General features: G+C 42.1%; 1 protein-coding gene across 4 annotated transcripts in view; it reads left to right on the top strand.

Annotated features, from left to right (window-relative positions):
- The window catches only part of Mfsd6 (major facilitator superfamily domain containing 6), a 70,329-nt gene that overhangs the window by 36,383 nt on the left and 8,253 nt on the right, over positions 1–25,693 (top strand). For all 4 annotated transcript variants that reach the window (XM_045147848.1, XM_045147849.1, XM_045147850.1 and 1 more), the window contains exon 3: positions 14,629–14,726. In XM_045147848.1, coding sequence (XP_045003783.1) covers positions 14,629–14,726 — 98 coding nt within the window. The remainder of the gene's footprint in view (positions 1–14,628; positions 14,727–25,693) is intronic.

The raw sequence follows: 25,693 nt of genomic DNA, 5'->3' as shown, positions 1-25,693 counted from the left end.
TGGCAGGACTGTTACATGCTATTGTAATGTGTGTGGCTACAGACTACCACCGTCTCACAGACCAAAGTGGTGGTGAGGGTGTGCGCTGGGCCAAAGGGCAGCCTGCTCCGCACATTCCTTACCTGGACAGTCACAGTGGAGCACAACTTCACAGTCTATGGCCATCTCAAGTTGGATATTCCCAGTGGCTTGAAAATTATATTTTAAAGTAAAAACTTACCCAGAGGAACACTTATGCATATGCAGAAATTACATACAGTTATGCTTTTGTGCTTGTTCTAGTTTTCCTACAGTGTAAAATGGAATGAGTATATTCAATCTGGTATAGTCAGTCATAAGATGACTTTGTTTTTAAATTTTTTTTTCTTCAATTTTTATTTATTTATTTGAGAGCAACAGGCACAGAGAGAAAGAACAGATAGAGGGGGAGAGAGAATGGGCGTGCCAGGGCTTCCAGCCACTGCAAACGAATTCCAGACGCATGCGCCCCCTTGTGCATCTGGCTAATGTGGGACCTGGGGAACCGAGCCTCGAACCAGGGTCCTTAGGCTTCACAGGCTAGTGCTTAACCGCTAAACCATCTCTCCAGCCCCATAAGAAGACTTTTACAGTAGTTACAAGTAATAAAATAAAACAATATACCAGCATGGAAAGCTCCAAAAATATGTTAACTGGGGAAGAAAAGCGGAAGTTTCAGAATGACCGAAATTTTGGTGCATTTATGTAGATTTTAACCACAAAATTTAAGTTAAACATTTTTATGGGGCTGGAGAGATGGCTTAGCGGTTAAGCGCTTGCCTGCGAAGCCTAAGGACCCCGGTTCGAGGCTCGGTTCCCCAGGTCCCACGTTAGCCAGATGCACAAGGGGGCGCACGCGTCTGGAGTTCATTTGCAGAGGCTGGAAGCCCTGGCGCACCCATTCTCGCTCTCTCCCTCTATCTGTCTTTCTCTCTGTTTCTGTCGCTCTCAAATAAATAAATAAATAAAAAATTAAAAAAAAAACATTTTTATGGTTACAGCAACATATTTAGAAAAATATTAACTTAGGAGAAGCAATATACATTCTGTAGTCTCATTGGACTTGGCTTTTTGGACAAGACATAAAGAGAAAGGAACAAAGAACAGTAAGGAGGAGCAAAGATGACCTGTACTTTGTAATGGTGTTTTCTTTAAGAAGGCATGGAAAACCATAATTTTCCATGTCTTGGTAGTAGATATTTTCTGGGTTCTTTTCCTTGAACACCATGTCTACTTATAGGGAACCAAAGTAATTATCCTAGTACAGACATGAATATGGTTTCAAATAATTATAGCTGGGTGTGTTTTAAAGAGATATACTCATTCAAATATATTAAAATAGCAAGGGTTTTTAAAATTCATAATATGTGCAGTGTATACATCATCCCTAAATAGTGTAAACACAAATGATTAAAAATATACTTTATATAATTATACTTGGCAGTTGGCTTTATGTCATTATCTTTAAAAACTATATGAGTCATAATATCTATTAATAATATTACACCATAGCCAACAACTCTGATTTGAGCTGTAATTATAATACTTCTTTACAAAATGAAGGCTGTGGCTACAGTGGGAAAATACTTGTCTAGCATGTAAGAGGTCTGATCAACTGGAGTGGGGAGAGGCTAGGAGAGACAGGCCAGGTATGAAAGTAAAGTAAGTGCTGCCCTGGACATCGTGAGTTGTGTTGCTCCGTAGGTGTCTACATGCAGCTGTCAGTTGTCTTGAGTTATTTGCTATCAACTTACTGTCTTCTTATTATACAAGTCAAAAGCCTAAGTAATTTACCTAATTAGATTTTTGCATATCCATGAAAATATGTAATAAGTTGCAATTACATAATTTCGGGGGATCCTTTAGCAAAAAAGAAAAGATATTTCCTTAGACACTTACTTTGTAATATATCTAGTAAAAGGCTTTCCAGCCTGAAAGACAAAGCAATACTCCTAGGCTTCTTTGTGTGGAAAACATGTTTGGATAGCAGTCTATAAAAGGCAAACTGTTAGTAGCTGGCTTTCTGTCCTTTAAAATAACATACATTGAAGCTATAACATTATCAAGAGGAAGAATGACCTTTTGGTTACGTCCTTCTCGGTTCTGTAATGTTGGCCCATGCTCTTTCATGCTGTGGGGGTGCTGAGGAATGCTTACTGATGGGGTGTTAGCCAGTGGTCCTGGGTTATCACCACTGACCAGACATTCCATTCAATTTAGGAGGAGAGAGAAAGGAAAATTAATTGACCTAGGCTTGACGCCAGCCTTCTTCCTAAGCCAGGTTTGGACAGTGAATTAGCTATCCTGTTTTCTTTCTTCTTTATTGAAGTATTTTTTTACTTGTTAATTAGAGAGAGAGAGAGAGAGAGAAAAGCAGGTAGAGAGAGAAAATTGGTATGCCAGGACCCCTAGCCCTGAAAATGAACTCCAGACACATGTACTACCTTGTACATCTAGCTTATGAGTCCTGGGGAATTGAACCTGGGTCCTTTGGCTTTGAAGGCAAGTGCTGTAACTGCTAAGTCATCTCTCTAGCCCTCCTTTCTTCTTTTTACAAGTGTCCCTATAATCAATCTCTCCCTTCCTCCTCTTTCCTGTCTTTCTGTCTCTGTCTCAGCGTGTCTCTGTGTGTGGATACGTGTATGTACTTAATTCAGATCTGTTACTGACCTTGGATAAGTCAATGGTTTTTGTGGTTTCAGCTTCCTCATTGGTAAAATGGGAGTGATAATTGTACCTAATTCCATAGCATTGTTTTTCTTTTGTTATTTAAAAAATACTTTACATATTTGCAAGCAGAGAGGTGGGGGGGGGGAGAATATGAGAGCACCAGGGCCTCTAGCCACTGCAGACAAACTCCAGGTGCATGGGCCACTTTGTGCATTTGGCTTATGTAAGTACTGGGAAATCAAACCCAGGTCATTAGGCAAGTAACTTTTCTGCTAAGCCACCTCTCTATCCCCACTGCATTGCTTTTGAAGCATAGCATATAGTAAGTGCAATTATTTTTAGTTCACTCCTTGAACAAGTATTTGTTAAGCACACACTTGATGATAGGCCTGTGTGGATATATAGTGGGTGAATGAGATGGGCAGAGTGGCCTCATGGACTAATAATGTGTTCTACTGAGGTGAACAGGATCCCAAAGTACCTGAGACAGGCAGTGGACCTGGAGTGAGGAGACTAAGAGGTGCTCTGAAAAAATGGCATTTGAACATAATGCTGAATAGAGCTTCTTTCCCCCAGTGATAGTCTGGGGCACATAGACTAGAGACCAAGAACGAATGTCCTAGGAGTGGGAAGAACGACAGGCCAGCAAAGGAGCCAAGGGCTCTGCAAGCATGAGCACTGCACTGGAACAGAGAAGACATGAACTGATCTCTGCCTTTGTGTGTTCCAAATTTTCTTTCTTTTATATATTTTTTCTTTACACATATTTAGTTTTGGTGGACCCGGCTCTTGTCCCTTCCTCTCTAACCATCTCTCTAGTCCCATCTCCACTTATGTGCCAACACCAGTATTTCCTCTTTGACTTTCACGTCATGTAAGTTCTGCTGCCTTCCCTTCTCTTCAGCGTAAGGACCCCCCTCAGAGTAAGGACCACTTTCTAGTTTTTCAGCATCCACACACACTCACTTCTACATAAACACACATATATAATGATTCTAAGCTAAGATTTGCATATGACAGAAACATAGGACATTTGTCTTTCTGTGCTTAGGTTTCCTCACTTGATATAATTTTTTTTCAATCATCAATTTTCCTGAAAATTTCATAATTGCATTTTTCTTTACATGTTAGTAGAATTCATATTGCATATATGTATCAAGTTTCTTTACTTTTTAAAATGTTTTTATTTATTTGAAAGAGGAGAGAGACAGACAAAGAATGTGTATACCATAGACATGTTTCATCATGAACAGATGCAGGATTTGTTAAATACCTTCTCTGTATCAGTAAAAAAGATCATTTAAAAGACTGCTTGGGTTGGACTGAAGAGATTGCTTAGTAGTTAAGGTGCTTGCCTGTAAAGCCTAAGGACCCAAGTTCGATTCCCCAGTACTCCCATCAGTCAGATGCACAGTCACATGCATCTGGAGTTCATTTGCCATAGCTGAAGGCTCTAACACACCTATTCTGTCTCTCTCTCACACACATACATACACGCACACACATGCATACACACACACACACACACACTCACTTGCTGCCCTTCCTTTCCTCCCTCTCTTTTTCTCTACCCCATGGCTTATCATGTGAGAATACCACAAATATGTATCCATCTGCAAACTCATAAGGTAACTGCCACCAAACACAACCATGTTCAAACTGTTCTCTCAGATTTCTAGGCTCCAAAACTGAGAAATAAATGTCTGCTGTTGTCTAAGCCACCCAGGTATATCTTCTTATTGCACCAGAGCAAACTGATCATCTTCCCCTCTCAACAGAGTCAGAAGGAGGAGAGCCTAACGTTGGTACAGGCTTCCTTACAGCCATAGGATGCCAGTAGAGGGACTCAGGGCTCAGCACTGCGGGAGTGAGCCAGGCAATGACACATCTTCCTGTTCCTACATGTGGACACATTCCTAGTAACATGCACGTTTTTCAGCCAGATTCACCGTGCAAGCTCAGGAGACAGATTTTTCTGTGATTTTCCAGAATCCACCTTTCTGAGAGAAGAGCGACACCTCAGCCCAACCTCCCTGGTCTTTTATACTTAACAGACACTACTATTGGTATTGTCATAATAGGTGAGGGTTGGTGTCATTACTATCTCATTGTGATTAATAAGTTACTGCTGACTACTGTGACGATTTTCTTGTTCTTAATTGTATTATTCTTGGATGGGTGAATGAGAGTTTGTTAGAAATCTAATCTGTTTCAAATATAGGTAGACCATTATAGCACATGTTCATGAAACAGAATTTTAAGATAGAGTCTTCATGGGTGTGTGCGCACCTGTATAAAATGGCACCTTTTAAATTTTTATAAGGCGTGTGATTTAGGGAGGGCTGGGATTAGATATAGAAGGCCAAGTCGACTAGTTCTGCAGTTCATTTGGTGCTGTGACCTTTCAGGAGTTCGATTGCCTCAGCTATTAGGATCAATAATAGCCCTGAGCCTTCTTACTTCAGAAAATCATTAGCAGAAATAAATGAGATACATACTAAGTTAGAAAAGTGTAAAAAAAAATTGGGGAACATGATAGAAATGTTAGTATAAATGATGGGCATGGTGCCAGAGGGAGTCAGAGAACACTGAAGTTGATGCTTCCTCCCTCAATGTGACAGGAATGGCATGAACAAAATCCATTCAGTTATAGTTCTCCATTCCAAATAATAGACCAAAGTTCTTGTCATAAAAGTTTACTAGAGGCTGGGAAGTAGCTCAGTGGATAAAGGTGTTCAACAGTAGGAGAGGGATTACAATTAATTAAGCCTGAGAGCTAACTGAAGTTGAAGAAAGAAAGAGAGGGAAGTGACCTCAAACCCAGACTGGGATCTGGTGGTTAAGAGTCTTCCCAGTGGGTCACATGGAAAAGCATGAGGGACCAAGGAAAGGAACAAGCATGGACTGTTCCCATACCCTGCTGAGTGAGCCCACCTGAGATGCACTTCCCCAGGGCTCTGGAGGACAGCAGGACTGATTGATGCAACATGATCTGCGTGTGTTGGGGGGGGGCCTCTCCTCAGCCTATGTGGTGGTTTGATTCAGGTGTCCCCCATAAACTTAGGTGTTCTGAATGCTTTATGCCCAGATGATGGCAATTTAGGAATTAAATCCTCCTAGATGCAGTATATTGTTGGGGGCAGGCTTATGGGTGTTATAGCCAGCTTCCTCTTGCCAGTGTTTGGCACACTCTGCTGTTGCTGTTGTCTATCTGATGTTGGCCAGGAGGTGATGTCCACCCTCTGCTCATGCCATCGTTTGCCCCTGCCATCATGGAGCTTCCCTTCGAGTCTATAAGCCAAAATACACCTTTTGTCCCCCCCCCCCCTCCAAGCTTCTCTTGGTTGGGTGTTTTCTGCCAGCAATGCAAACCTGACTGCAACTATAAAGTTGGCACTGAGAAGTGGGACCATTACTACTAGAAACCTGACTGTGTGGCTTTTTGGCCTTTTGAAGCTGATATTTTTTGGCATTTTTTAAATTTAATTTATTAGTTTTCTTTTCAGTAAATACAGGCAGTTTGGTACCATTATTTAGGCTCATCTGTAATCTACCCCCTCCCATTAGACCCTCCTTGTTAATGAAAATGGGTCGTGCATTGAAGCTGATTTTTGAGAGAAATATGGAAGGATTTGAAATCTTGGCCTAAGAGACACTTTGCAGTGCTGTAAGTACAGCTTGATGGATGGGTCTGGGCAGAGTTGAAAGACCTGAATGCAATAAGGACCCTTGTTCTCTCTCTATCCTGCCTCAGCACAGATGCCTGTGGTTTCTGGGGCCACTTGGGCAGGAACGGCCTTTTGGCTCATTTCATCTTCTAAAAGTTTTTTTTTTTTAATTTTTTATTTATTTATTTGAGAGCGATAGACACAGAAAGAAAGACAGAGGGAGAGAGACAGAATGGGCGCGCCAGGGCTTCCAGCCTCTGCAAACGAACTCCAGACGCGTGCGCCCCCTTGTGCATCTGGCTAACGTGGGACCTGGGGAACCGAGCCTCGAACCAGGGTCCTTAGGCTTCACAGGCAAGCGCTTAACCGCTAAGCCATCTCTCCAGCCCTCATTTCATCTTCTAATACACACATTTGCTTCTAGATACGTGTCTTTTGTGATCTAGGATATTGGACAGCTGCTAAATGGAATTTGCTTTTCTACTTCGCTTTTACCCTGGTCTTCTCAATGATTTGTGAAAGTTTAAAATGCCAGCTGTCTTCCAGGACCAACACAAGCATTAATCCAGCTTCCTTAATTTGAATACACAGCAGTGTCTTGTGAAACCGCACCAACACTGCTTGTATCCCACCCAGAGACTAACCTCACAGAAGGAAATAGAATAAGGCTGTTACCGCCACCATGACCATCAGGGGTCAAGCATACTTGTGGTCCCATTCCCTATCTCAGATCTCTCCCTCCTTGTCTCTGTGAAGCAGAAGCCTGGAGGTGATGCTGGCCTTCTTTTACTTCCCACACGAGTATTTTAACTTTCCACTTTGGTTAGCTTTGGTGTGTGCACAGTCACCATCAGACTTTCCCTCTCCCTGTCCAACCTTGTCCTTTGCCCCAATGCTCAGACTTCAAATTGCTGACCCGCAACTGTGTGCCCAGAGTTGCTCATGCAAACTCATCCAAGCCAGGCGGTGACAACAGTCAGTCCAGCTACTGATGGGGGATGTGATTTGTGACAGCAGTGTTGGAACTTACAGACTGCTTCGTTCAGTTGACCTTATTGGACGATGGGACCCCCCCAAAAATCTTACCTCTCCACACTAGCTCAGGCTGACTTTGTAAAGGATGGGGCTGCTCTTTCTGGAAGACCTGAATTGTATTTAAAGGTAGTTTACACATTTATACAACACTATATGCTTTTTACTGGAAATTCCAATTAGATCCTTTCAGGACTCTTACAGTCTATTCAAAGCAGTTGTGGGCACATGTTAGGAAAGCCCCCTTCAAGTATGTCTGTGCCATGAATTCCTCCAGCTCAGCCAGAGGGCAGTGAGCGTGTGCCCTGCTGTGCTGCCCTGTGAGAAAGCACACCAATTAGCACTGTTTGCACAAGCCTTTTGTTCTGTAGCAACTGGTGGAAAAGTCAATAGCTATCCCTCAGATAAAGTAAATATGGCTGGATTAGGTTGTACAAAGCACTACCAGTCCTCCCCGAACACCCAGCTTCAACGTGACTGCGGAGGCCTGGGAAGCTGTCACAGAGGACCCGTCGCATGACCTAGACCATGCAGTTAGGAGCTTCTGAGGAAACCTCTGTCATCCTCTGTGAAAGTTTTCTGCATGTTTGAATTGTAAGTGACTAGAGGATATAGATATCATCTTTATTGCCAGATTGTGTCCTCTGAAAATGCACATTGAGATGCTGATGCCCAGAACTTCAGAGTGTGGCTCTATTGGAGTTAGGGTCTTTAAAGAGGTGGTTAACGGCTGGAGAGATGGTTCAGTGGTTAAGGCATGTGCCTGCAAAGCCTAACAACAATCCTGGTTCAATTCCCTAGTATCCACATGGAGCTGGATGCAAAAAGTGGTACATGTCTCTGGAGTTCATTTGTAGCAGTTGGAGACCCTGGTGCACCCATTCTCTCTGTCTCTCTCTGCTTGCAAATAAGTACATTGAATTAAAAAAAAAACAGTTTTAAACAGAGGTGGTTAAGTTCACATAAGGGCATTAGAAGGGACCCTAATCTGCCATGACCGATGTTGTCATGAGAAGAGGAGATTAGGTTATAGGAGACCTAATGATGCCATAAGAGAAGACAGAAGATACCAGACCTGCTGACACCTCCAACTCAGGTTTCAAGCCCCAAGAATGCAACACATTGGTGGCATGGGTTGTGGCAGTCTTATGAATCTGGCTTGACCCAAGTGTTGTTTTCTCCCTCCCCCCTACACCCACTTACCACTCGTGACAGATGGTTGCCTCCTTTGATTGGCTGCTGTCAGTCATGTAGAACTTGCTCCTAACAAGACATCCATGGTGTATCACTTGGGACTCTCAGTTGAAGTGGCAGAATACCTGACTGAGAGTGGCTGAAGCCAGACAGACCATGTAGTGTCTAACTGAAAAGTCCAGCAAGTAGCCTCAAGGTGTAGCTTTAACCAGGACGCAAATGATGTGATCAGAACCTTATGTTATTAGTTCTGTTCCTTTGGAGGTAGGCTGGCCTTCGCAGATGCTGGAGGTCCCAGGTACTTCTAGGGTCAAAGTCAGCTAAAATAAAAGAGAGAGAGAGTGAGCTAGCTAAGAGAGCAACCTTTGCTGTACTTGCTGCTCCTGTCTTACATTGGGCCTACCTACTCTACAGAAAAGGCTGTTCACTGTCTTGAATGTCCTTGCAGCTTAGTGTGTCCAGGTCCCTCAGATTTCTTCTGCATCATTTTATCCAGGTCTCTCTCTCTCTCATCTCTTAAAATGTTGTATTCACTCCTACCATGGTCTTGTCAAAAAAAAAAAAAAAAAAAGTGGGCCGGAGAGATGGCTTATTGGTTAAGTGCCTGCCTGTGAAGCCTAAGGACCCCGGTTCGAGGCTCCATTCCCCAGGACCCATGTTAGCCAGATGCACAAGGGGGCACACGCGTCTGGAGTTTGTCTGCAGTGGGTGGAGGCCCTGGCGTGCCCATTCTCTCTCTCTATCTGCCTCTTTCTCTCTGTCTGTCACTCTCAAATAAATAAATAAAAAACAAACAAAATAGTGCTAGTATTATTTCCTTTGGATTTGGTCATAATATTTCTTACCCTGAATTTCAATGAACTTGTCCAGTTCTCTCAAATTTAAGTTAAAGTCAACCAAAACTCCTGTTGCTTTTTGTTTTTTTTTTCTGGGTTTTCGAGATAGGGTCTCACTCTGGCCCAGGCTGACTTGGAATTCACTATGGAGTCTCAGGCTGGCCTCGAACTCATGGTGATCCTCCTATCTCTGCCTCCCGAGTACTGGGATTAAAGGCGAATGCCACCATGCCTGGTGTCCTGATGCTTTTTAAAAGTTAATTGCTATGCCAAAATATCTGTAGTTCTTCTCTGGAAGTTACAGCATCTATACAGGATGGGTATATCTGGTCATATCAGGAAAAAGGTCTTAACAAAATTTTGTATGTGTATATGATCATTTGAACTTTCCCTAACTGGAAAGTATAGTAAAATAATAGCACATTATATTGTCCTAGTACTCAGGTTCCATTAAGAAAGGTTCTATTTGGTTTTGAACATTCTTAATATATATGTATATACATATACACGACCTAAGAAAAGGTACAGATAAATTAAAAGAGCAATGAAAATGTAAATAATTCCAGGAACTAGCATAGAGGTAGTCTTGCTGATGGCTCCTAGACTTTTTCACTGCAGCTTAGCTTGTCATTTGGAGAAGAAAGAGCTGAAGCAAAGGAAAGAATGGTTTAAGACAGGAGAGACTCAAACTTATTTTTATTTTCTTGTTCTAGCACAGACAGTAGAAATGAAAAACACACACTGAGGGAGACTGTTGTTTCTCCTTCATTCTCTTCTGACACAATGTGGTTTTCAGGCTCTGTTCTACAAGGATGCATCCGTGTCCAGTGGTACCTGTTTGGTGATAGAAACTTGGTGGCCCCCAGGGACTTTTCTTGGCAATCCCCTTCAGGACTCCTATAGGAAGGCTGCTGACTCTTTGAACTTTGTGGCTAATGTGTTACTAACTCTGTCTTTTGTTGAAATAGGCCTGTGGTGAGTAGAGCCCTGTTATCTGGTTTTGCACATGTCCTGGCTTCCATTGCATAGGCTTCAGGATGTCCTAAGATGCAAATACTAGTCAGCTGTTCTCTGAATTATTTGCATGTTCACATGCCCGTGCTGCGGTACCTGCCTTTGAGCATAGTCACGTGCATTAGTCAAACATGCTGCCAAAACTGGGCATCTGTTTTGTAAACTTATGTGTAGGAAGAAGTCAATTTATTCTTTCATGAACTCATCACTTATTCTTAAACCATGACTAGCTATTTGAAATACGTACACACAATTATAGGTAGAAATATGTGCATAATGAATATTTTTGTTAGAGAGGAGAGAATTGGTGTACCAGGGCCTCCAGTCATTGCAGTTGAACTCTAGACATGTGCGCCATATGGTCACATGAGTGAACTTGTGTGCTTGTATCACCCTGTGCATGTAGCTTATGTGGGATTGGAGAGTTGAATATGGGTCCTTAGGCTTTGCAGCAAGTGCCTTAACCACTAAGCCATCCCACTGGCTCGCATAATGAGTATTTATATATCATTTGCCATGGAATATATCCCACCACTTAGCACAAAATGTGTTCAACAAATATTTGTTAATTGGTATTTCCTGCTATTCATGAATATTTATCAAGTGCCTGCAGTGTGTCAGGAACTAAGAATAAAACTGTGCTACTGTAATATCAAAGTCCTCAGCCTGCATGGAGAAGGCAGTCAGCCTATAGCCTATGGTTACAGCTGAGGAGTCATGTGCTGAGGCACATGGTGCTGTGATCATAGGGACCTTGTATGACATGGAGCTGAGCAAGATCTGAAGGATACAGGGGTAAGTGAGTGAGGACAAGGGGCTAGTGGTCACTTTGACCTTTACATGGGCTGGAGCTAGGTATAGTGTTGTATTAGGTAGGCTGCAAAGAAAATATTTTGTAATAGAATTTTATTTTGCAGCAACTTGGCTATGAACATCTCCACTACAAGACATGTGCTTTCAGATGGCAGAAGTGACTCCTGAAGCAAGTGCTCTTCTTAAGTCTGTCTCTACTAGCCAGTATAGTTGTGGTAACACTTTCATGTGCCTTTAGAAAAAAGTTTGACCAGCTGTATGGTTTACTCATATCACACCTCTGAAGAGAATAAAAATGTAGGCCCAGTGCTGGAGAGATGGCTCCTCAATTTAAAGATGCTTGTTTGCAAGGCCTCACTGCCCAGTACTCACATTCCCCAGTACTCACATCAAGCCAGATGCACAAAGTGGCACATGCTTCTGGAGTTTGTTTACAGTGGCAGAAGGCCCTGGTGTACCTGCATTCACACTCTGTTTGCCACTTTCACTCTGTCTCTCTCGCTCAAATAAACAAATAAAAATATTTTTAAAAGTTAGGAGCAATACTGAATACCAGCTTAGCTAGAACATTATTACTTCTAACCAAAAACAGAAACCCAGGTAATGATTCCATTAGGATGGAAAACCATGAGTCTAGAATCAGACAGGATTTACTTTTCTGAAGCACAGGAACAACTCTGTATTTGTTCTTTGAGACCGTAGAAAAGCACATGGACAGAATCCAGTGTGCAGTGTAGGATGAGCCGGCCTAGAGCGCCCTTGCTGTGCAAACCGCTTGTTGTCTCAAGTCATTTCTAGATAGGTCTGAACTAGAAAAAAAAATCACCTGTCTCCCTATCCATCCTTAGGCTGTGATCCTCTTTGTAGCTTTCCAACTCAGTCTCTTCAGGCTTTGGTAACCTGTGTTCACTCTTCCTGTTGCCTGTGGTGTTTTCCCTCTTTGTGCAGGTGTCTGTGACCCTTTGTTCTGCAATAACACTGTGCATATCTCTTTAGCATATCTTATTTAACCTACTTATGTAGCTTTCTCTTTGAAGACAAGGAGGATTTCCTTCCAGGAGGGTGTCTAGTGTAGTACATAGTGGTATGTCAGTAAATGCCTCCTAATAAAATTCATGTTTCTTATGCTTTTGTATGGCTCTTAGGTGGCATTCAAATTTAGAAAAGTAGGGCATTAGCTTACCCAAACTGTACTAGGAATTCCAGGATGACTTCACAATTAATTGTGTCTATTTCTTAAAGCTGCTAATAGTAGGAACTAAGGTTGTGTAATAAATTGAAATTTTATAGGCACTCCTCCTTTCTTAATCAAATGTAGATTAAGTATCTGAGCATTGTTGGGTAATCCTGTTTAGATTTCCCTTGGTACTCATACCCTTATCATAAGGAGTATTTTCTAGAATGGGTCTAGATGGGAAAAATTCACTTCTCTCTCCATCATTACTTAGATTGTGACCTTCTTGCAAGTTTCTAAAATTGCCTCTTTCTTGTCTGCTTATATTTCTTACTCCTGTTATGACACAGGAAAGTGATGAAAGTTACTATCACTGTGGACTTTGATTGGCATCTGTTTCTCACTGAAAAGCATTTTTTTCAGAATATTATTGTATTCTAGACTTCAGTGTCTAGGAGTATTCTAGGACCTAGAAGATCAGCTCTGCATTAAGCAAGAAGAATGTCCAGAAGATGATCTAGAAAAGCATTACAAACTCCATTTTATGAACACCCTCTAATGTCATGCGTGGATATGTTAGTTCTCTAGTGCCTACCTAACACAGCACTACCGAGCGGACAGCTGCGAACACAGGCTTGTAGTTCCTCGTTGGGGCCAAATGTCCAACACAAAGGAGTCAGCAGTTTGGTGTCTTTTCAGGGCCTCACCTCTTAGACCTGGAAGACCTAGCCTTTCTCAAAAGCACTTTATGGAGGACCTCCTCAGGCCCCCCCCCCAACTTCTGCCTTTTCCTTGTTACTTAGAATCAGTGCCAGCTGGGGACACGAGAGCATTTTCTTTCCTTGATTCAGAGTTGGAAAAAGAGGCAGCATTTAGAGAAATGCAAAATTAGCGTTGAGCAAGATTAAGAAAAGGTCACTGATGGTCATGTGGATTTCTTTCTTTGACTGTTGGGGTTTCGTCCCCTTGAATTCAGAAAACAAAGCATTAGGTTAGAAAAATGAACAGAAAATAGAAAACAATTGAGAGAAATGAGGGAAAGAGAAGGAAGGAAGGAGAGAGGGAAAGAAGGAGGGAAGAGGGAGAAAGAGAGAAAAACCTGTCATCAGGCTGTATTTTGTACTGGGCAGGAGCCCCATCTCTTCCAAGCCAACCTGTAGAGTTAGGTCCTCATGAAAGGAATTACAGCATTACACTTGGTGCAGTGTTTGGTTTTGACTTATGTTTTTAGTGGTGGTAGTGGTACAGGTGGGGGAAATCAAGAAATTACTATGTTTTTCCTTTTTGTAAGAATATGAGATCATGGATAATTTTTTGCATGTGTAGTGGTATGGTATGTGTGTGTGCACATGTGTGTGTTTGCATGTTGACATGTGTGTGTGTAGATGTGTGTTTGTGTGTGTATGCATGTGTGGATACTAGAAGTCAGTGTTGGATATCTTCCTTAGTAACTTTGCACTGTATTTTTTTGAGACAGTCTCCCCTATTTGGCTAGATGAGCTAGCCTAAACAGCCCTAAGATCCTCCTGCCTCTACCTCCCCACCTTTGGAATTATAGGCACATGCTGCTAAGCCCAACTATTAGGTGGGTTGTGGGGAGTCCCACCTCAGGTCCTCCTGCTTGCATAGCAAACACTTTACCCATGAGCCCCCTCCCCAGTCCCCCATGGTTACTTTTTAAAATAATGAAACAATCAACTGAATTGATAGAAAAATATAGTTGATTTCCAAATAGCTCATTATTCATCATTCACTGGTATTGAAGTCTTGTAAAACTGTTTGGTTACCTAGGTTTTATATGCAAAACCACATCCATGTTTCTATGTTCTCATTTTTCTCCTACCCACCCTTCATCATCATGAAGTGGCATTCCCAGGCATTCTTGCCCTACAGCCACCTGGCAGGAAGCCAACGATGTCATTATAGTTGGCACTGTGCCCAGACTACCTTAGAAAAAAGCATGGGCTCTGCTGCTGATTAAGTTTCAGGAAGGGTGACGCTCGCTTTCACATTGAGCATCTGGAAAAGGCTGAGGGCAAATACGTTCACAGCAGTCTTCTTCTTCCTTCCAAGGCTAAGGTTAACTATCCTTTAGCTTTCTTCCTGCTAAGTTGGCAACACATCTGTCAATCATAGATGGTTTACAGAAGGGAGAAACTAAGTAAAATTCATGGTTTATATTTGATTTGTTTTCCTTTGCTTGTTTCAGGGTTTTGTACATTGGCCTGGCCTGCAACACAGCTCGCTATATTTACATTTCCTACCTGGAAAATGCGTGGACTGTCCTCCCCATGGAAGTTCTTCAAGGTGAGCTAACAGCTGGAATGAAAAGTATTTCCCTAGCTAAACTGAGCTGTGACTGTGGACAGCGCAGTGGCCTTCAGCTTCTGGCTCTACAAAGGAAGGGCGGAGATTTTGAAGTGCTTGGTTAAAGAAGGGCTGTGTCAGGGTGCTGGTTCTTCAGTCACTCAATCTTGTATTGAGTTAAACAAGGTTGGGTTTGACCCATACCTCTGTGACTAAACATAGGAAGAGAAACTCTAGAATAAACTCTAAATAAAAATAAAAAGGTGGTTTGAAAATATGAAAGGACTTGTCTGTCAGGTTAGTTGGCTTTTGTAGGTTAGCTATACTTACTAAAGAAAGATTGTTAAGATTGTTTTATTTTTTCGTTTATTATTTTATTTTCTTCTAAATCTTTGCTCACATGTCCTGGCCCAAGTTGCTCCTCTTCCTTCAGTGCCCTATTTCCCATCAAGATAGAACTCTACAAGCCGGGTGTGGTGGCGCACGCCTTTAATCCCAGCACTCGGGAGGCAGAGGTAGGAGGATTGCCATGAGTTCAAGGCCACCCTGAGACTACATAGTGAATTCCAGGTCAGCCTGGACCAGAGTGAGAACTTACCTCGAAAAACGAGAAAAAAAAAAAAAAATTTTCTGGAAGACTCTTGCTGTGTGGTGAGAGCATTGAGGATGTTTACGTGTTCACAGCTCCCTGCCTGTTAGCAGATCCCAAAGGCCTCACTGGCAGCCACGGTAATGTGCCAGTTAAAGGCTCAGAGCAAGCTCACCACAGTTGAGGGGCCTGTGACAACCGAGGCTCCTAAATCCTTAGTTGTATTAAACAGTCTAGAGTGCCACTAAACATTGCTGTTAGTATTTTTCCTGAGGATGCAAATGCAACTGAGCTAGCGTTTTATCCATCTAAGTAGATTATACAGAATGCACATTCACTTGTGAGATCACCATTGCAGTGCAAAGCAGCATCCTCACTTCAAGAGCACATTGTTTGTATTCACCTAGGTGCCTGACACAAGGTGCGCACACATTAAATGCGCTTTCTCAGACCTGGAGCAATCGCATGATTGGTAAATGAAAACTTGTTTACAAACATATTGAACATTGGGCTCATCACAGCAAACTGTTGTTTGTAAAAAAAAAAAAACAAATTATTGTTTGTAATAATTAGAACTCTAAAGGGGACTTAAGGTGAAACACACATCTCAGCATTGCATCATTTCAGAATATTAAGGCTCTCAACATGAACTACAGGAATCTCTAATTCTTGGAATTTCTCATTACAGGTTCCTATTTTCTCTGGTTTAATTGCCTTATTTATTGATATGTAGCCATGTGCAGATTCCGTGACAACATATGTGTATGCCTACTGAAAAAGTATATTGTAATGATTCATGCAAATGCCTTTTTTTCTCCCTTCAATTTAATATAAATTCTATAGAAAACAATTGTTTGCATAAGAGACTCTAGACAAAAAAAGCACTCGTGAAACTGGCCATGGTGGCTTACATTTGTAATCCCAACACTCAAGAGGTTGAGGGTGGAGGATTGCAACCAGTTTGAGGCCAGCCAGGACTACTTTGTGACTACTCTGTCTAGAAAACACAAAAACAAATAAACAACAAAAAAAACTAAGCATTCATGAGAGATTAAAGGAACAATAGAAGAATTTTATAAGAGGGAAACATAAATGCTATTTCTTGTGAACTTGAAACATCTTTTCCTGTTTATTTATCAAAGATGTATGAGGTGCCTACTAAGAGCCAAAGAGCATGTTGAATGTACTATAATTGTAAGAATGGAGTAAGCCTGTAGATCTCACCATCTGTTCTGGAAGGCAGATGTGTAAATGTACAATTACTTCACAGTGTGTGAGATGGGCATGTAGAAAAATGTGCCATGTAGTCAGGAGCTCAATGGAGGGAGTAATTAGCTTTGGGAAGTAGGGAGTGGAAGGCTGAGATTTTAGTGAAAATTTTCCTAAGGAAATAATATGGGAGCCAGTGTTTAAAGACCCACTAGCAATCTACCAGGTGACTCAAACCAGGCATCCTGGCCTGGGCAGAGCCATGTGCCAAAGTACACTGGAGAAAGCCAGGTGGCATCTTCAGGAACAATGGAGTTATACTATGACAGGGCTCGATGACATCATTACCATCCCAAGCTACCGACTGGGACGTATTTTCAAAATACCAGTATGTACCTAAGGGCATGTCATCCCACGATGTGAGGACCTGAACCTGTTCAGAACCTACTAAACAGGCATTCTCTTCCTGGGGCCAGCTGTATCATACTTCTGCTTTGTTTTCTTTCCCCCTGCACCAGCACAGGTCTGGTTACTGATCTGAAGCAAAATCTGTACATGCATCATCTGCTAGACCAACAGAGGGCTCTGTGGCCACCTCTGCACACACGCTCACTGCTTCTAAAGCTGGAGGAGGCGTCAGTCCCTGGCAGGAGGGAGCGCTGGTGTTTTGGCTGCACAACCAAAACAAGCCCTTTGCCTCTGTTGACATCTGCTCATCCCCACAGAAGGTAGTGGATCATTGTGTGAAGTAGATCTTATATCATAAGAACACATTTCTGACTGAAGGAAGGCTTGTTTGTTTTGGCAGTTTGGATTCGTGCTGCCAGCACAGGGCTTGCTTGTCAAATGACCTTGAAGTCCCTGCCCTTAAAAGAGACTCTTGTTTAGTAGGATGCAGTAAAGACAGGACGGGATGACAACAAGACATGGACTGATTCAACTGTAGGACAAGCCCGCTGCTGAGATAGACCTGTTCCAGATGGGCGCATGTGCCTACCCAGCAGGTGCTCAGCCCCTGGGCCTGATCCTACCCTCATCCCTGCAGGGGGGAAAATACCTCTTATCATCGACTGGAAATGTTACTTAACTGGTGTCATGTCAAAGTCTCAGGAAGGTAGAGAGCTGGGGGGGGGGGGTTATTAACTGATGATTTTGACATTGATCAGTCAGCACTTCCATATTTTGATTTTAAACTATGCAAGGGCGTCTTCTTAAAAACAATGCAAGTGAAGTCCTTCTCTTCATCATTCCTCCTCCTGCTCCACCCCCAAAACTACCACAGCAAGAGGGGAGGAGACAAAAGCTCTGCTGTATTCTGTGTAGGCGCCAGTCTCTCTCTTTCAGTAGAAAATTCCTTGCTTTCCTTCATCCCTTGAAGCTCTCAATCATAACAGAGTTCTTTATCCTCAGGCCATTCTAGTAATAATTAGCTGTTGGAATGAGGACAAGATAATTTTTTTTCCTTTCGTAGGAAAGACACATTTATAGATAAGGCCACTGGGGCTGGAGACATTGCTTAGTGGTTAAGGCACTTGCCTGCAAAGCCTAAGGACCCAGGTTCCATTCCCCAGGACACACATAAGCCAGATATACAAGGTGATACATGCACCTGGAGTTTGTTTGCAGCTGTTGGAGGCCCTAGTGTGCCCATTCTCTATCAGCCTCTTCCCTCTCTTAAATTAATTAAATAAATAAATAATAAGACAAGAACACTGGGTGCTGCCTGGAACTGTGATATCTGCTAGTCAGTGTTCTCTTCCAGCCTCATGCTTCTAGAATTCAGATACCATTTGTCAGCAAACGTGCCGCCAGGAAGGCAACTGGTGGCACCATCAAAAGAAGCAAAAGATGCACTTCCGGCCCACAAGGAGTGCGAAATTTATTGAAAAAAGAAAGTTGGTGAAGTGCCAATGACAAACTCTCTCTCTCACACACACACACACACAAAGTAGATGGTATTTCTGAGGAACAACAACAAAGTTGTCCTCTGCTCCACATGCAAGCACACACATGCTCACTCACCCTGCACACATGAAGGCCCCATGAACACACACACACAACATAAATAAATAAAAAGAAGAAAGTGAACCTAATTTCCTGAAGCCACTGTTAGATAATGGTGGTGGTATTGAGATTAGGCTGCGATTTATTTCTCTCAAGATCTAATTTTAACAGCACATGGGAATTTTCACCTTTACTTTTGCACATGAAGCACTTAAACATTTGTGACTGTGATCAGGAATATAAATATTTGATTAGGTCCTCTTGAGTTACTTGAATTAATGGCTCCAGCACTGAAGGGTGAAAATAAGGTCCAGGCCAGCTCTTTCTGTGTAGGACACTTTACTGGTGGGGAGCTGGGTTAAGATTTTAAAGATGGCTTTTCAGTGTCACCACTAGGAGGGCCTGGCTGGCATTTATGAACTTTTATTTTGCTTGTCATAGACAGAATGCCCATTCAGCCAAGTAAGAACCATGGTTTCCCCCCCTCTTCTGTGCTAGAAGAGCAAATAGAAATTCTAAGAGGATTACCATCCAGCCCTTACCTGACAGTGGAAATCCGAGACATGATTCTTATCTGTTATCATCAATATTGGAAATTTTCTGTCTGACTTAACCCTTGAAATACTTGCAGTTTTTTACATGAATGGCTCTAACAGACAGATATTCTAAGCTTAGCATTATAGTCAGTAGGCTAGCCTGCAAAAGTCAGGTCCTGTTACAACTGATCTTTAATCAGAAGAGTCTTATAATTTAGTATCAAGACATTATAGTCTTTTTTAAAAAATTTTTTCTTTATGTATTTGAGAGCAACAGACAGAGAGAAAGACAGATAGAGGGAGAGAGAGAGAATGGGCGCGCCAGGGCTTCCAGCCTCTGCAAACGAACTCCAGACGCGTGCGCCCCCTTGTGCATCTGGCTAACGTGGGACCTGGGGAACCGAGCCTCGAACCGGGGTCCTTAGGCTTCACAGGCAAGCGCTTAACCGCTAAGCCATCTCTCCAGCCCAAGACATTATATTCTTTATCGCTCCGTATTTTACAGTTGTTCAATTCTTATAAAGGATTTCCTTCTGAGCAGAAATTTTACCTTGCCCATTTGGTATTCATTTGAAATGTCTTCTGGTCCAAGAATCCTATCCTGGCCGTTGTACCACATACTCAGCTTTTTGTGAGTTTTCAAATGTATGAACATGGTTTAGCACTTATCTGCTCTCATTTTACTTTATAAAGACTAGTTTGTTTTTTCTCCTCAGTTTAAACTATGACTACAAAGCCTATGCCTTATACTTCCTGAATTCTCCTTAGAGTTGTGTATATTGGAAGCTGTGCTATAAATGTTTGCTGTTCGATCTGAATCAAAGAACTTCCTGAATCTGGTACTGTAGGTGGTGTTTTCTAATTTTGAAATCTCAAGTAATATATCAAAAATTTACTAAAAAAATGAACCTTCCATGTCACAGCTCCTCAAAAGTGACACCTTGCTGTATAAAAACACTGTCTCTCTGGTTCACTCACACCCTCTCTTCATTCTTTAAGTTGCCTGCAGGAGTTTCCCAGTGTCTGCAGTGATCTGGAAACCATGGTGCTTTCTTGTCTTGCATTCCAGCTCCTCTGCCTATAAGCTCTGTGTCTTTGGGAAGGTGGCAATCCCTCTACCTCTCAGGCTCGGTCTGTAGAAAAGCTGATAGCAAGTAGTACATAAACCCATCTGCACAAAATATTTAGCACAGTACAGTACCTGACTCACAGTTAGTGTCCAGTAGATATTAAATAACATACAATAACGTGCAGATGAAGCCATTCCTAAAGAAATAAAAGTCAATACCAAAGGAAAAAATGCTTTACAAGAATTTCCTTCTAAGAGATTAAGCTGTACAATCTGGTGACCAAAACATATGGGAATTGTGACTAGTCAGTGTAAATTCTTCTTAAAGTCATCTTAACATTTTTACCACCTTTGCTGTAGAAGTCATTCTCATGTGTGGCCTCATGTGGGAAAACAGTGAGCAAATAGAATATAGTATTGCCAAGCCTTGATATTAAACATGCTTAGTTTTGGATGCTACTCCTAAAGCTGCTTTAAAGTATGCCAGAGGCATAATGTCAGCATGTAACATTCATGATGGCCCCAAAAGCTTGTTGCATCAGGTGGACATTATTTTTTTTTTTTAATGGAACTTGCTTTGTTTTTTTTTTTTTCAATTTGCAAGCTAAAACTTATAGAAAAGGCCTACTATTTTATTTCTTGTGTGCTTTTACTTATAGATGGAATGTGGAGGCCTCCCCCAACCTTACCCAGAGTACCGTTTACCACAGCACATTCTTCCTCATTTCCCAGCATACAGACCACTGCCTGCCTCCTGTTAGCCCATGGTCCTTTCACTCCAGAGCTGCTGGGTGGGAAGTCCTGAGCTGGGTGCCAGGTAGTGTGTCCTCAAGGAGCCCACTGCTGCTCTTTCCGGTTAGTCCTGCCCCCTTTCACTCACCGCTCCATGCTGTGCCACGGTGCACAGCACACGCTGCCGGGGTGGCTGAGGACGGCCTGTCGCGTTCTCAGCGCCTGGGCGGGCACCTGGCCCAGGGCGCGCTGTCCACGGACGGCGCGGGGTGAATGCATGGCGAGTGTGAGGTGCTGTCCGCTGGTAGACTGCTGTGCTTTCCCACATCTCTTTCACATGACACACAGAAGATCTGGGCTGCTCTGCAAAGCAGGTTGCTCTTGGCAGGCCTGTGTGCTAGTTTGGAAAGCCCACTGTGGTTGAGGGCCTCCGCTGTGGCAGGGAGCCGGGCCAGGGAGCCTTGACCTGCGTTTCCCTTTCGTCGTGGACATACAGCTAGACTCTTCTTCCCAACATCCCTTCTGTTGGGTATGACCAGGTAACTGGTTCTGGAAATGGAATAGGAGCAGAATATTGTGTCATTTTTTTCCAACCTGGCTCATAAGATCTCTCACGTGCTATTGTCTCTCTCCTGTGTGAGCTGGATGGGGAACTTAGGGAACTAGGCACCGAGAGGAGAGTCTGCAGCCTGGGTCCATGAACGCCTCTATGGGGCAGAGCTGCTCCGCGCCTGCCTCCTGCCCACTGGGCTTCATGCAAGCCAGGAAAGAGCCTTTAGTCCCAGGCAGAGGGCGGAGAACTGCCATGACCTCAAGCCCACCCTGAGACTGCACAGTGAACTCCAGGTCAGCCTGGGCTAGAGTGAGACCTTACCTCGGAAAACAAAAGCAAACAAGAAACAAGGGTCTGTTTGTTGTAACAGCTTATGTGTTAGAACAGCCAGCATTACCTTAGTCAATGCAGACTCCTTTTATTACTTGCCCACGGAGACCTTCACTGAGGAGAAGCAGCCTCCTGCTGACCTTCACCGTGGTCTTCCTGAAGCTTTTCCTATCCCTGCATGTGAGAAGCACACCGAACTAACTGAAATGTTGAAATGTGTGCTTTGGTCTCTCAGCCATAAAGGTTTGTTTTAGCTGATTCTGTATACTGGTGCTAATGGGGTGATTTTATTTTGTTCAGTGAGTATATATCAATGGCAAAAACAAAACAAACCAAACAATCCCAGTTCCCAATACTTAGTCAGTTCTCACCTCTCCCAGGCATCATGAGGTGATTTCCTGAAGCCAGACACTATTTCACAAAGAGCCACTGTCTAGTTGAGAAGAAAGAATTTTTTCTCTTGCTTGTTAATGCCATTTGTTGCAAGTAGAACTCTATTGTGGGCCAGAACTGACCAACTTGGAAATACACATTAGAAAATATTATAAGATAAGGCACTACTGGGAGCATATGAAATATTTGCGAGTGTTTATGATATGTGAGCCCTTTAGGAAGGTAAGGAAGTAGTAAGAATTTTCATTTTTAAGAAGGAAAATCCGTGGGCATGTTTGGTATTACTGGAAAAAAAAAAAAAATCCCTCTCCAAGCAGTTAGCTTTGCTTCAGAGTTCTTCAGGAGTTATTGTAAAGACATACAGTGTAGCACTTCAGTTCTGGATTTAGAAATCTTAAATTCAAGCCAGGCGTGGTGGTGCACACCTTTAATCCCAGCACTTGGGAGGCAGAGGTAGGTGGATTGCCGTGAGTTGGAGGCCACTCTGACACTACATGGTGAAGTCCAGGTCAGCCTGGACTAGAGCAAGACCATACCTTGAAAAACCAAAAAATAAAAAGAAGAAAGAAACCTTAAATTCAGATCTTCTTCTACTGCCCTCTCTCTGTCATTGAACAGAGCCTTTTAATCTCTCTGTGGCTCAATTTGCTTCTCAGAAGTTGGGGACAAAACAGTCCCTATGATTCGGAGGAATAAATAGTCTATGTAAACAGCGTAATTTCTTGTAGTATAAGAAGCTGTAATATTACTAATCAAATTTTATTATTAATTACAATTATTTTTAATAATTGTAATTACAAATAATAATTTGAACCACTGAGCCATCTCTCTAGCCCTCTTTACCTTGTTTTTAAAGATAGGGTATCTTGCTGTACCTCGAGCTTACTGATTAGGCTAGAGTAGCTGACCAGTGAGCCCCAGAGATCTTTTTGTCTCTGTTTCCCTAGTGCTGGGATTACAGACATGAGCTGTTCCCAGCTTTAGCGTTAGTGTTGTGGATTTGAACTCAGATCCTCATGCTTTGCTTATTGTCATATCTTATTTCAGAACTATTACATTCTTAATGGTTTAAACTTTTATAGCCCTTGTATAATGCCATTGCCTGTATCAATACATACTGCATATTTCATCAATAGAGAACTGTCATCTGCTGCTTTTTTGTAGGTCTTCAAGTGAAAATTAAGGGAGTTCACCATTTGATTTTCTTTCTTTCATTTTTATTTATTTGAGACAGAGAAAGAGAGAGAGAGAATGGGCCTGCCATGGCCTCTAGCCAATGCAAACAAATTCCAGATGCATGTGGCACCATGTGCATCTGGCTTACGTAGGACCTGGAGAATTGAACCTGGGTCCTTAGGTTTCGCAGGCATGCACCTTAACCGCTAAGTCATCTCTCCAGCTCCACTATTTGATTTTCTTAGCTTATGCCTTTCACCTCCTAAATTGTTTTAAATTTTTATTATTTATTTATTTGAGAGAGGGGGGCAAGATGAGAGAGAGAGAGAGAGAGAGAGTGAGCACGCACATGCCAGGGCCTCTAGCCACTACAAATGAACTCCAGACACATGCGCCATCTTGTGCATCTAGCTTATGTGGGTACTGGAGAATTGAACCTGGGTCCTTAAGTTTCTCAGGTAAGTACCTTAACTACTAAGCCCTCACCTCCTAAATTTAAGAGCAAGTTGTTTTAGGTAACACAACAATTGCTAATACTGCTTCAATCTTGTCTTATAAACATAGAAAATGTTCAAAGGGTTTTAGGTTTCTGGTTGCTCTTTTATTACTTTAAAACCAGAGCACAGCTGCGCTAACACCCTGGCAAGAGTTTGAAGTTATGAGTAATGGTAGAGAGCTTCATATTGAAGTTTAATCAGAAGAACCATAATTCCACAATTGTCTTTTGAGGTAATATTACTCACCCCATCTCTTCTAATTAACTGCTTAGTTTTTCTATTTTCTAGGAAGAGGGATCGTTGATTGCTCCATTAATGGGATATATCAAAACAAATTATTTCAGAGAAATCAGTTTTAAATATTTCAATATATATTAGATCTTAGATAATCAGCCCCCCTCTCAAACAATAAGGAGAGTCTGCAAGTCTGACTGGAGAAATTCTTTTACAACTCTCAATACCAGCCAAGGCATTCTAAAAATAGATTCAAGGCTTCCTGACTGAAGTCATCCTGCTGGAAAATGCTTTAATTATCTTAGAAGACTCAAAGTTTTAGAAAGCATAGTTTTGCTAGGGTGGGGCAGGGGGGAGAGGAAAAGGGAGGAGGAGGAAGGGAAGGAAGAGAGAATATGTTATTACTGGAATATTTTTGTGTGTAATCAAGCCTTTGCATGTAAGAGGATAATTTCCAGATTTATTTATCTAAAATTACAACCAAAAGATATATTTTAATGCTGTGGTCATATAAGTACCCCGGCTTGTGCAGGTCTGCTTTTAATTCCTGCAGTTGATGGTTCACATATAGTAACCAGTGAAGTTAGCCTTCCACCGATGATGTAGTTTCCCGTCTCCTGCAATCATTTCTTAAAGATGAATCATCAGTTTGCATTTTACTAATGAACTGAATTAATTTTATTTCTTTGGAATGGATGCATCTGAAAATAAAGAAAGTTAACTTTTTTAAAATTTTGGTTTTTCGAGGTAGGGTTTCACTCTAGCCCAGGCTGACCTGGAATTTTTAATAATATAAATGAGAATATTCCCATTGTGTACAAATGTATCAACATTCATAATTAATCTCTCCAGGCATTATTCAATTCTGAGAAAGTTGACATTATCTAAAGTATTGCATTTGTTTAGCCACACAAAGCAAATAATTTATTTGACTTCTGTGGAAATTAATTAAGTACACACACAACCACCAACCACTTAATCTGTCTTTACAGTTAAAAAATAACTCAGTTCTGGGGATGTAGCTTAATGGTAGAGTGCTTGCCTACCATGTGTGAGAGCCAAATTGAATCCTTAGCACCACAACAATCAACTTGAAATAATGACTGAAACAAGAATACGACATAGGAAGCTTCTTTGATGTTTCTTAGCTAGTGATGAGGCATGTAATCAACTGTGCCCAGGAAAATCACATTCTTGCCATGATGGAGCTACTTAAGCATGGTCAGCCCAGGTGACTTTTCCATTGTATGCTCACACTGTGAAAAGTCCTTTGGATGCTGGGGGGGGGGGGGTTGTATTCCTATGTAACTTCTTGAGCTACTTGGAAGTAGCATGACCCTTTTGCTCCCTCTTTTGACTTTTCGTAGGTGAGACTAGGTCCATGCTTAGTCTAGGGCTAACAGTAATTCCATACAACCGCCTCTCTCAGGTATTCTGCCAACCCCAGGAATCATGACTTTTTCTAGCTCAAATAGACATTTCTCCAAAGACGATGCCCAAACAGCCAATAAACACCCAGAGATGCTCTGCATCACTAATCATTGAGGAACACAAGTCAAGAATACAGCAAGACCCTACACACTCACTAGGCTTGCTGTTATTTGAAAGAAAAATCAACAAAGACGAGTTCTGGTAAGGGCATGGA

The sequence above is a fragment of the Jaculus jaculus genome, chromosome 4, assembly GCF_020740685.1.
Source record: "Jaculus jaculus isolate mJacJac1 chromosome 4, mJacJac1.mat.Y.cur, whole genome shotgun sequence".
In the NCBI taxonomy this organism is placed as follows: Eukaryota; Metazoa; Chordata; class Mammalia; order Rodentia; family Dipodidae; genus Jaculus; species Jaculus jaculus.
Note: the sequence above shows the minus strand (reverse complement) of the source record. Positions and strands in the feature narration are given on the sequence as shown.